The sequence below is a fragment of the Ictidomys tridecemlineatus genome, chromosome 11, assembly GCF_052094955.1.
Source record: "Ictidomys tridecemlineatus isolate mIctTri1 chromosome 11, mIctTri1.hap1, whole genome shotgun sequence".
Lineage (NCBI taxonomy): Eukaryota > Metazoa > Chordata > Mammalia > Rodentia > Sciuridae > Ictidomys > Ictidomys tridecemlineatus.
The window spans coordinates 103,426,577-103,438,027 of record NC_135487.1 but is presented as its reverse complement, the minus strand read 5'-3'; the positions used below and the strand labels follow the sequence as shown (position 1 = coordinate 103,438,027).

General features: G+C 46.3%; 1 protein-coding gene across 2 annotated transcripts in view; it reads right to left on the bottom strand.

Moving 5' to 3' along the window:
• Nucleotides 1-364: 364 nt before the first annotated feature.
• Kcnc4 (potassium voltage-gated channel subfamily C member 4) overlaps nucleotides 365-11,451 on the bottom strand; it is a 49,235-nt gene continuing 38,148 nt past the window's right edge. For both annotated transcript variants that reach the window (XM_078026969.1, XM_078026973.1), the window contains one exon: nucleotides 365-6,498. In XM_078026969.1, the coding sequence (XP_077883095.1) occupies nucleotides 6,378-6,498 (121 nt within the window). In that variant the 3' untranslated portion in view covers nucleotides 365-6,377. The remainder of the gene's footprint in view (nucleotides 6,499-11,451) is intronic.

Here is an 11,451-nt window from a genome sequence, read left to right as displayed (position 1 = left end):
CCTGACAGCCACTCGTCATCACAGATAAGGACAATAAAAATAGACCTTGGTCTTTTGTTTAAGAAAAACTTGTAACTTAGCTTTAATGTTGGTAACTCATTAAAATGCTTGCCCCAATAACAACCAGTGAATGCCTATGTAAATAGAAAGATCTTCCTGGTTACTCTTATCCCATTATGAAGAGTTAAAAGAACTCATTATATTTTAAAGAACTTTTTTTTAAAAAAAAATAAATGACATCACAATGTTTTTTGCATGCCTAGCTTTAACACCTTGGCTGTGAATAAATATCAAGTGTGGTCCTCTCTTGGAAACCATATGAGGCCCCTCTTTTTATTCCAGTCAATAAATTTCCCATAAAACATTATTTTTAAAGAAATCATTTATTTTTCTCCCACACACCTTTCCTTTAATGGCTCAAAAATAACACTTTCTCATATATTTCAATAAAATGTAGCAAATTCCATTAACTGAGATGTTAGAAATCTCTATACTTTTAATCAAATCTATAGCATGCTTCCTATAAGGCATACTCTGTCCTAATATTCATTTCTTGAATTTCCCAGCAATGTTTTCTATGCATCTTTCAATAATGCTTGCCGACAAAAGATTGCATTTTTTATTGCCACATTGTTTCATGTATTATTTCAGCTATTTTTCCTGGTAGAAAAAGCAAATGGTTCCCTAAGGCCATGTGGGTTTTTTTTTTTTATGTTTTGCAATTACTAAGAAATACCAAAAGATTCTTGTATGTGCTTATCATTATTTTTAATGAAATATTGTAAAATACTGGATTAAACATTAGAATGACTTTAAGCATCATGCTTAATTTTTAAATATCTTACCAATTAGGAAAGCTTTCTCCTATCATTGGCTAATGTCTCAAAGCAAAAACTCTTAGGAAAATAACCTTTGTAACAATACTGTCAACTATATTTCAGGTAATTATTTTGAAAATGTGGAATTTTTTTGTCAACTTCCTTTCAGATTCCATTAGATTGTCATTGCTTTTACCTTTGAGGAAGAGGGCCATTCCTGGTATTGATGTTTTATGCTTGCATTATTGATATTACCTCCAGTTCGGATCTCTTTGCAGACATCTTTTAAAGACATTTTTTCATTTTGTGAAAGTTCACATGGTAGGGCACTAAAAAAAAAAATGTCGATGGGGCTGGGATATAGCTCCAAGATAGAGCACTTGCCCTAGTGTGTACAGATCGTGGGTTCTTGTGTACAAGGCACTGCAAAAACAAACAAAAAGATGTTGGATGAATTGAGAGACATCTTGGACCCTCAATGGTTTGATACCTAAAGAGAGAAGACCCTGTCCCTGGGTTTGGGAGGATCAAGTTTTTAATTCTCCAGGAATTTGCAGCCAAGAAGCATTTTTATGAGAGCCATATTCTCTCTTGGAAAAAGTAAAAACAATTGATGGGATTTTATTCTTCATATTCCCCTAGAGTGATACAGATGAATAATCAAGAAAGAGCTCAGACGGTCTGAGATGAGCACCCAAGTCCACTGAGAGTTCTGCTGGGAGAATTCAGATGCTGTTTTTTCCCTGATAAATGGGTGGGCCAATTTGAAGTCTGGCCAGTTTCCAACCTCAGAGCAAGTGAGCTTAGGTACAAACCCAGAATGGGAACTGGATATAGGCTGGCCCGGTCTGCTGCCACAGAGAGTCACTTGCTTTGGCAATCTTAGATGGGAGTTAAGATTGCTTTTGGCTTCCTGTTACAGATACTTAAATGAGGCTTTTTTTTTTTTTTTTTTGTGTGTGTGTGTGTGTGTGTGTGTGTTGTGAGATATAACGAAAAGTTAGGAGGCAGATGATCCAGGGACATTGTTAGGAAAGTTACAGAGAACCCTGCTCAAACATGAGGCATTCCTTTTCAGCATGGTGAGACAATTACTTCAACCCCAGGCCTCCCTTCTCCAGGCAGGAAGAAGAGGGTGAGGCCAACGTGCGGTTTCTTCTTGGGCCTTTGCCTTTTTGTTCAGGGACAGATACTCTTCCCAGAGAGTTCTACCAATATTTATTATCCAGCACGGTGAACATCTGTAAGTGAACTTGAGAGATGAGGGTTTTCAACCAAGCATGTACCTCTCCAAATAGAACTGATGTTCATTTAGTACCAATTAGTGGGGAGCGGGGAGGATTCTGGGATGAATCTGGCTCAACTCATGAAGGAACACCCATGTTTCAATTTCGTTTGAGTCGACTGACTCTGGCTTCTTCACAGACATCTCTCAAAACCTTTCATCATGTCTTGGACAATATTTTACTCTAAAAGACTGTTGAAAAGTACCACAATCAAATGAGTCTTGGTAAGTTCCCCGTATGGCCCACTTTTCACTCCAGAAATATTTCCACAGATAGAGCAGGATTCAGGAGGCCTGGGCTCCAGGTTCTGATTTGTGGAGGGGCTTCTCTGTCCTGTGGGGATGAGGGAATACTCCTCCAGGTCCCTGATTTGCCTATGGGTACTGGGGATACCTCTGATTCCTAAAGAACTGCAGTCCTCTGTGAGAGACTGTGTGGAGGCTGAGCCTCAGCAGGCTCTACAGCCTCCACTTGCTGCTATTCAACATGACTCCAGTTGGCCTTCAGCCTCAGTCTCTGAGGACACTGGATTTCAGCACGTGGGAAGCACCCCAAACACAGGAGTTGGGGCCGGCAGAGAGGCAGCTCAGGAACTGGCCCAGGAGCTGGCCATGCCTGAAGCTGTAGATCCTTCCAGCTCCCAGGAGACTTTCTATTTTTGTTCCATTCCTCTTTCCATAGTGATATAGTTGGTAGATATCATTCAAACTGAATTGAATTTATATTCATTTTGACTCTAGGCTAATAGTCACCTAGGTGGATGATGAAGGAGGATAGATGTCTTTTACCCACTCCTCTTATTGTCAAATAAATATACACACTGCAGAAGATTTAGACAACACAGAGAAGTTTCACGAAGCAGGAAACAGAACCCCTTTGTAAGCCTTAGGAGATAAACATGGGTGACCATATAGATGATGAAATCCCCTAGCAAAGTGCCCATGGCAGAAATTGCTCTCCCAATATCATTCTCCCATTCTTGATTCCTACCACAACCCCAGTTTTAATGAGGGCAGCAATGTGCCCAGGTAAAAGGCAACATTTCATAATCTCCCTTGCAAGCAGCAGGTGCTAACGGATTGTCAGTGGAACTTGGGCTTGTAGGAGGACTTCTAAAGGGAGGGAGGGGAAGGAGAGGGAAGCACACATACTCTGTCCCTTTCTCTTTCCACTTTTCCTGTCCGGGATATGGACGTGAACTTCAGCAGATATCTTGGGCATTTTTAGGATTAAATCTATGTGTGAGAAACAGTGAGACAGGTAGAAGGAAGCTGCATCCCTGATGGCTTGGTATAGCCCTGAAGCAGCTGCCTCCGGACTTCTTTTATGAGGGAGAATAAACTCCTAGTTCATTTAAGTCTCTAGGTCAGGTCTCCCCTGACAGTAACTGAACATAATTCTCAGTTGATCCATTGCCTGATAGAGAATGAGTGTCCAGTAAATGTCTAAGGCAGCAGGTTTCTCTGGGAAGAGGTTTAGGCAACAAGAATAAAAGTGCCCAGAAGGGCTGGGGATGTGGCTCAAGCGGTGGCGTGCTTGCCTGGCATGCGTGTGGCCTGGGTTCGATCCTCAGCACCACATACAAACAAAGATGTTGTGTCTGCCAAAAACTAAAAAATAAATATTAAAAAATTCTCTCTCAAAAAAAAAATTTTTTTAAAAGTGCCCAGAAGAATCCTGGCCCTGCTCCATCGCCTGCTCCCTCAGGGACCAAGTCACATGCTCTTTCTGGGCCTCAGTTGATTTTCTGTGAAGTGTGTCAGAGTCAACACTCTCTAAGAGCTTCTTGGGTCTTACCCTCTGAGTCTCTGGACTAGACAGACCTGGGTGTTCTAACACTTCCACCTCTTACCAGCTTTGTCACTAGAGGTGGTCACCATGGCCTCTTGGAGGTTTGTATTTTTCATCTTTTTTTTTTTTTAAACCTGCCAGGCACACAGGAAACAGCAAGGAAAAAAAAAAAAAGATAATTCTGTACTGTGCCACCCAGAAGAGGGAGTCTCTGTAACTCCAATGGCTCTAGGACTTAGGTGACCTGGCCTTCCCCAGCCTTGGCCAGAGCTCGTATTCTGTGTATTTGCCAGGACTGGCTTCTGATACAAAATGACCCTTCTGTCTTTCTCTCCCTAGCAGCTTCTGGACTCTGTGGGCAGCCAAAGCCTTCTGGAGAAGAAAGAAACAGGGAGAGAAATAAACCGGCCCATGGCAGGTGTGAGGGAGCAACAGTCGATCCCTCCCAGAATGAAGCTCTAGAGATGATGTCCTCTGTTGTCGGGCTGACCCCCTCCAAGGGCATCAAGGAATTCTGCCATCATTTGACTTTAGGAGAGGAAGCTGTGGCCATCCAAGAAGCTCCTTGATTCCCATTGGTCCAGAGCTCTACCTGTGCCGTTATTTCCTGACAGGAAGTTCGGTTGTCCTGGCACTCAATCTCCATGGCAACCCCTGCTTTTGAGACACTGAATGGAAACTGCTGGTGTGGGGAGGCCAGTAGCAGAATACTGATAGGCCCGGGTGTCTGTAACGACGACTGCATCTCAATACCTTTCCAGATACCCGAAGAGCTAAAAATACATCCAGCTCTGTCTAGGGCTCCCCAGCCAGGCTAAGCATCTTAAAGCACCTCTGTGCTGACTCTGATCTGCTAATATTAGTACCTTTGGCAACTTGGGCTTGGGGGACATAAAATCGTTCATTGAAAGCAAAATTGCAGAGCTCAGATTTGGAGGGGTACATTTGGGGAAGAAAGGAAGACCTCCTAAGAGGAAACCCAGGGGTTTGAGGAGAGGGATGATCAGCAGAGAACATGTTGAATCTCAACTCCTCACAGAGCTCCAGCAATCTTGCTAGTCCAACTTATAGGTCATCTGGGCCTTTGTTCATTTACTTGTTCAAAAAACATGTTATTAGGCACTTACTCTGTTCTGGTGGGTCACTGTGTCAGGCATTGAGATTACAAGTATGAATAAGAGAGTGTGGATGTTCCCTGTTCTCACCAGAGCTTGCAGTATGTTGGAACTCGGGATTCTTATTCAGTCTAGAAATGCTCTGTGTATAGCCGGATGCCTTCCCTGCTCTGCAGTGAGTTTCTTCAACTAGAAGATCATGTTACTTTCAACCATGGCACATTTCCAGTACCTGGTAGGTGGTGAGCTAACATGGGACTGAATGCAATGGGATGGAATGGAACAGCACTTGCAGCTACCGTTGTGCCTGTCCTGCCCTAGTGCTATAGCTTCTCTGTGGGCCTCCCAGAGGCCCTGGTTGGCTCTGCCAAGTGTATGCTCAGACTGTGAGGTACTGTATTCAGCATAGATGGGGTGACTGCTCCATGGACACCTGCTAAGGGAGCTCAGTATAAAGTGACAGGTTGAATTAATTCCTAGTCTCCTTGGCAGGATCCACAGACAATCCTCCCCCACCCATCTCCTTCCCGTAATCGCTGCACATGTCATTCAATTAATTCTGTATTTCCCAGAGCAGGAGGCTGTGCAGAGTTGAAGCAAGCAGCCTATTCTGGGACTGTTTTTTTTAAAAAGCGGGTGTTGCGCACTTAGCCTCAGTCACAGCTCCAGGCCCAGCCTCTTCCTCAGGTGGACAGGCCACAGATGCAAAAATGGACCATGATTACGACTCTTCAGGACTGTTTCTGGAGACACAGCAGGTGCTGGGCAGGTACCTGATGTGCATATGATGTACTGGATCACGTGAGGATGCCATACTGAGCCTCAGGGGGGTCAGATCTTGTGGCTGGCCTGCTGGTGGGAAGCAGGGAAGAGGCTGGACTCCTGGATGCACCCCAAATCATTCTAGGTCTGAGAATGAAAATGGTTCTATGCAACTTAATCCTCCTTTCTGGCAAGGCAGCTCCAGAGATGCCTGTGGTGTGTGCGTTGGGACGGAGGATGGAGGGTGGAGGGCCGGGGGGGTGGGGTGGGGTGTTCACAGCAGAGCTGCTTCTGGTTCCCTCTGGAACCCTGTGGGCAAAGCAACAACAGTCCCATTTCCTTCTTCTTCTGCCCTATTTCCTCCGTCACACATGGTAGCAGCAGGTCTCTGGTGGTTTTCTTTTCCCTTCCTCTAGGAGGAGGGATCCTGGGGCTCTTGGGGCTCAGTCTGTAACATCACCAGCCTGCACTGGTGGCTCCCTGCATACCCACAGGGTGGGGAAGGGATACTGGAGACCCTTTGGTCTCCAAATTAGCTGAATCCTTTGGGATTCTGGGAGGGCCTTCTCTTGTCCAGAACTCAGCCTGGCAGGTGACAGACTCTTTCAGGGCATCACCTGAATTGTTCCTTGACACCCCCCCACCCCCCATGCTCTGACATGAGCTGTCTTCAGAGCCGGTCTGATGGTCCTCTCCATAGAGCCCCGCAGTGCTCTTCTCATGGCTCTGTGGAGGAGGAAAAAAACAAGGAAAACAAGATGGCTGAGGTATCAATGGTACGTCTGTGGCCTGTGCAGAGAAAGAAGCTTGGATTCAGGATTGAAACTCAGGTCCCAGTCCTGCTCACCCCCTAATCAGCTGGTCACCTTGGCTACAGCACCAGCCCCTCAGAGCCTGTCTGACCCCAGAAGGTTCTCAGATGACCCATGGGGGCAATGGACATTGAAGTGCTTTGAACTTAATCCCTGTGGAAAGGAATGTATTCAACACCTACTATGTGGCTGGCACTGTGCTGAGTGCTGTTCAGATACAAAAGAGTTTGCCTCTAGACTTGAGAAACTTGTGTGCCCAAGAGATGAGATCCTATGGCTATAAGCAATGTGACATTTTGGGATATTGGCTGCCATTTAGGGAGGACAAGAAGGTGGAAGGAAGAAGATGTATACATGTGAAAGAAGAGGACACATAAACAGACTAGGATGAAGTGCTTTCGAGTTCAGTAAAGGCGAATGGAGATGGAGAGGGAGAGGGAGATCAGCATGACCCGGGACCATGGGGGATGCTTTATGGAAGAAGCCCATTGTGAGCTGGACTGTGAAGATCGACAATCACGAGCCACATAATGATGTTTCTGTAAATGAAGAACCACACGTATATATTGGCGGTCCCGTAATGATATCACCTAGAAATGTAGCCATCTTGGTTTGCGTAAGTATACTCTGATACTTGCACAACATGCGATCACCTAAGGAGGCATTTCTCAGAAGACATCCGACCGATAAGCCACAGACTGTCCAAGCTTCAGAGAGTTGACTGAGAGGACGGAGCTGGGGTGGAGGATAGAGGGGATCCAGTGATCAAAGGGATGGAGGCCCCTTCAGTATGGCGTAGGGTTAAAAGCCTCTTTGAGGGAGCAGGGAGGGAAGACAGCAAATAAATAATAATATCAGCTGGGCTTGGGCTGCGAAGGGAGGTCTATCACTCAGCAGTTGTTTGCCTTGGGAAAAACCTTATTAACCTATCTGAGTCTCAATTTCTCTGCCACTGAAAACTTGAAAACAATACCTACACGAACTGACTGTATTAAGGATTATACCAGATCCCTGCCGCAGTTCTGCAACTCACTGGTTGTCCGACCTAGCAATTTCACTTTCTTGAGCCCCAGGTTTCTCATCTTTAGAGTGGGGACAATGCCTCTTCCAAGGTTGGGGCTAGGATGAAACAAGAGATGATATGTCAACCATTTGGCACAGGTAGGTGCTCAATAAATGTTATCATGAGCCAGATCCCCTCTAGGGAGGCAGGGCAACTGGGAAGTTTTCTGAGCAGAGGGGAAGGGTTCAAATGGGGTCATCTATCAAGTGGATGGAGGTCCAAGTGAACAAGAGAGCATTTCTGAGTACCACCTGTGCCCAGGAGAGGGAGGAGAGCCTCCTTCCAGGCTGGAGCCAGCAAGTTAATCTGGCGTGACCTCACTCTTGCAGGGCAAACTTCCATCCCCCAAAACCCAAGTGACCAACTTAATAGCTGTAGCCAAGGTAGAGAAGGTATTGGGAGAGGTTCTCCTCTGGCAGCCAGGATGCATTGCGAACCTCATTTCTTTGATGGATGGAAAAATAAATCATTTTAGTGGATTTGTTTTCCTGTGGGCACACTGAGTCACAGTACCTGGACATCCTTCCCCAGTCATGAAGCCTCTGAGCTCCCCCAAGCTGCCCTGCCAATGCCTGGGAAGGTAAGCGCACTCCAGCTGCAGAGCCAGTGGGTTCAGGACATCTTGATTAAGAGTGGGGGTGGGATGTGGTGGGCATCACAGGCCTGAGGTGACTCAGAGACTGCTTCCACCCCCTGCTCCCTCGCTTGGCCAGTCCTCAGAAGAGCCACCTGGTGCAGACAGTTTACTAATGTGGCTCCCAGAATCTGCCTGTGTGGAACCTATTGGACCCATGCAGTCAGAACAGGCAGCCTGGGTGAGTAAGGACCCTGGACCAAGGGCAAAACCCTAGAGTCAAATCCCATCTCCTTTACTGATGAGCTGAGTGGCCAGCAAGGGTATTTACCTTTTGGTGCCTCATTTTTTTTGCCTATATTATGGGATAGCTGTTCCTGCCCTGCTCAGTTCAGAGGATTGATGTAAGACCGTCTGCATTTGTGTTATCAGCCTAACCTCTTACAAAGAATCATAAACAGCTTAGACACTTAAGTGCCCCCCCTCTCTCTTGGGCTAATAATCCTAAACTCTGGCTCTCTAAGCAAATTTCAATTCTGTCTCTTTCTTCCATCCACTTCATGCTCTTGGCCTATGGAGCCTCAAAATAGAGCTCTAAATAGACTCTCTTAGCCAGGCGGATCTAGTGTGCAGTGGCATACAATGATCTCATGGACCCTCATGTGGAAGTTCCTGCAGGGATTTTGGTCAATGAGCCCCTTACCCTGTGGTCACTACCCTGCTCCCTGCTGGGGTATAAGCAGTTACCATGCGAAACTCCTGGCTGTTTCTTGCTGTGCCTACTGCCCCACCTCCCTTCTCTGCCTGCCACATGGCCCTCATCCCATCCCCCAGTTCTGACGTCAAAGGCTGGAGCGGTAGCTGAGCACACAGAAGGTGAGGCCAGGGCTTCCTGGCAATCCAGGGGCTTGGCTTCGGGAGCAGCCACCTGCCTCTCTGCCTGATGGGCTTGGCTGAGCCTCCCCGGCCACAGCCTCCCCTCTGCTCCTCCCAGAGTGGTCTGTGGCTCTCCTAGGCAATGAGTCCTCTTTCCTGATAAAAGACTGTGTCTGAGCCCACGGCAACCCAGGAGAAGGTCTGGCTTTCCTCCTTTCACTTGGGTGCCACATTGGGAGGCAAGCTGGGTGCCCAACTCAAAAAAACTGCTGCTTTGTGGGTTGATTGGGTGAACGAAGGAAGAAAGAAATAGCTATGCTAAAATTTAGGATTTGATTTCCCTTAGGACAAGAATTTCTACCCACACTGAAATCAACCCTGCCCCACCCTAAGGCCAACTGTGTGGGCTGATTTCTCTGGGAAGATAATTCCCTCATATTTGGGGGAAGTTTCTTACCACAAATGGCTCAGGCTTACGCACGGGTGCCAAATGTGGCACACGAATTATTCTAAGCAACTCAACAGCCTGGTCTTACACAAATCATGAGATAGGGAAGGGTAATTCTGGATTTCTCTTTCTTTGTTTCTGTCTTCCCTACTGTCATTGATTGAATGATTCATTCATTGATTCATTGACTCAAACTCTTGCAGAGCATCATACATCAGCAGGTGCAAACTGAACAAAGGGCTGGCCGTGAACTGGGCCCTCCCTCAGGGACCCTGTATGTAAAAGAGGGAGTTAGTATGTAAAGCAATTGGGCAGAATGTAGGGTGGGCTGCAAGAGGGAGACCCAGAAGTCCAGGAAGCCATGGAAGAGGCTCCCCTGCTGCAGGTGTAACTGGGCTTTGGAGGAGATGAGGCTTGAGCTGAGTAGGCATTAATCAGGTGAGGGAGCATGGCCTGGCAATGTGGAGGAGGAAGGGGGGGGTGCCCATGGAAGGGGAGCTGCGTCAGGGAACCATCTGGAAGACAGTGTTTCATTTAGCTAGAGAAAAGAGGGAATGATGACCCATTCTTGTCAGCAGCTAAGTAAGGTGCTAACTGTTAAGTAAGGCAAGTGTTAGTTTATAACAGCTTCAAGATGGGATTCCTCTTAAGGACTATCTATTTTCATTGGCTGCTGCTGTGGGAAGAGTGTGACTTTGGAATCAAGCACACCTAGGTTCAAAACTTGCTGTTAGTCACTACCTGGAACCTTGAGCAGGTCACTTAATTTTTGGAAACTTCACTTCCTGGAGAGACAACAACCTCCACTCCTTAGGGCTGTTGTGTGGGTTAAAGGAGATGTCATATGGAAAGGGCCCAGCTCAGAGTCAGCACAAAATAGGTGCTCAGACAAGTTGCTTTTACCTCCAAAGATTAAACATAGGATTACCATATGGCCCAGAAATTCCGCTCCTGGGAATATACTCCAAACTGAAAATGGGGACTAGAACAGATATTTATACACCCATGTGCCTAGCAGCATTATTCACAATAGCCAAAAGGTGGATCCAAGTACCCATCAATGGATGAATGGATAAATAAACATACAACAGACTATTTTTCGGCCTCAAAGAGAAAGAAAGAAATTCCTGATATATGCTACATGGATGAAGCTTGAGAACATTATGCTAATTGAAATAATCTGGTCCCCAAAGGGCAAATACTGTATGATTCCACTTCCATGAGGTACTTTGAGTAGTCCAATTCAGAGAGACAGATAGTAGAATGCTAGTTGCCAGGGGCGGATAGAGAGGGGGAATGAGGACTCAGTGTTTAATGAGTACCGAGTCTCGTTTGAGAAGATGTAAGGAGTACTGGAGATGGACAGTGGAGATAGTTGTACAACAATGTGAATGTAATTAATGTCACTGAGCTGCTATGCCCAAAAATGGTTAAAACAGTAAATGTATGCTATGCATATTTTACCATAATTTTAAAACATTTTCAGGACTGGGATGTAGCTGAGTGGTAAAGTACTTGCCTAGCATGCATAGGTGCTGGGTTCAATCCCTAGCACCATGATAAATTAAAAAAATTATTCTCCTTCTACAGAAGCAAAGCCTCTTACCCCACCCCACCCCCGCCCACTCTTTCTGTCTCTCGGAAAGTGGACAAAGGTAGATTCCCTGTGACACTCCTGAAAGGTCACCAGCCCTGAGCTAGATGCCTAGATATCAGCTGATCCTGCTCAGACTCCCAGAGAGGGGATTGATTAAGCAATGTTCTATCCAGGCTGAGGACTCTATGCATCAGGCTCATTGGAAGGGAGCTGGCTCTGGTGCTGGAGTTGGGCAGGGAGGGGAAGGGGGATTAGCATTCACTGAGTGTCCACTGTGCGCCAGGCTGCATGCTAAACCAGGTGCCAGGC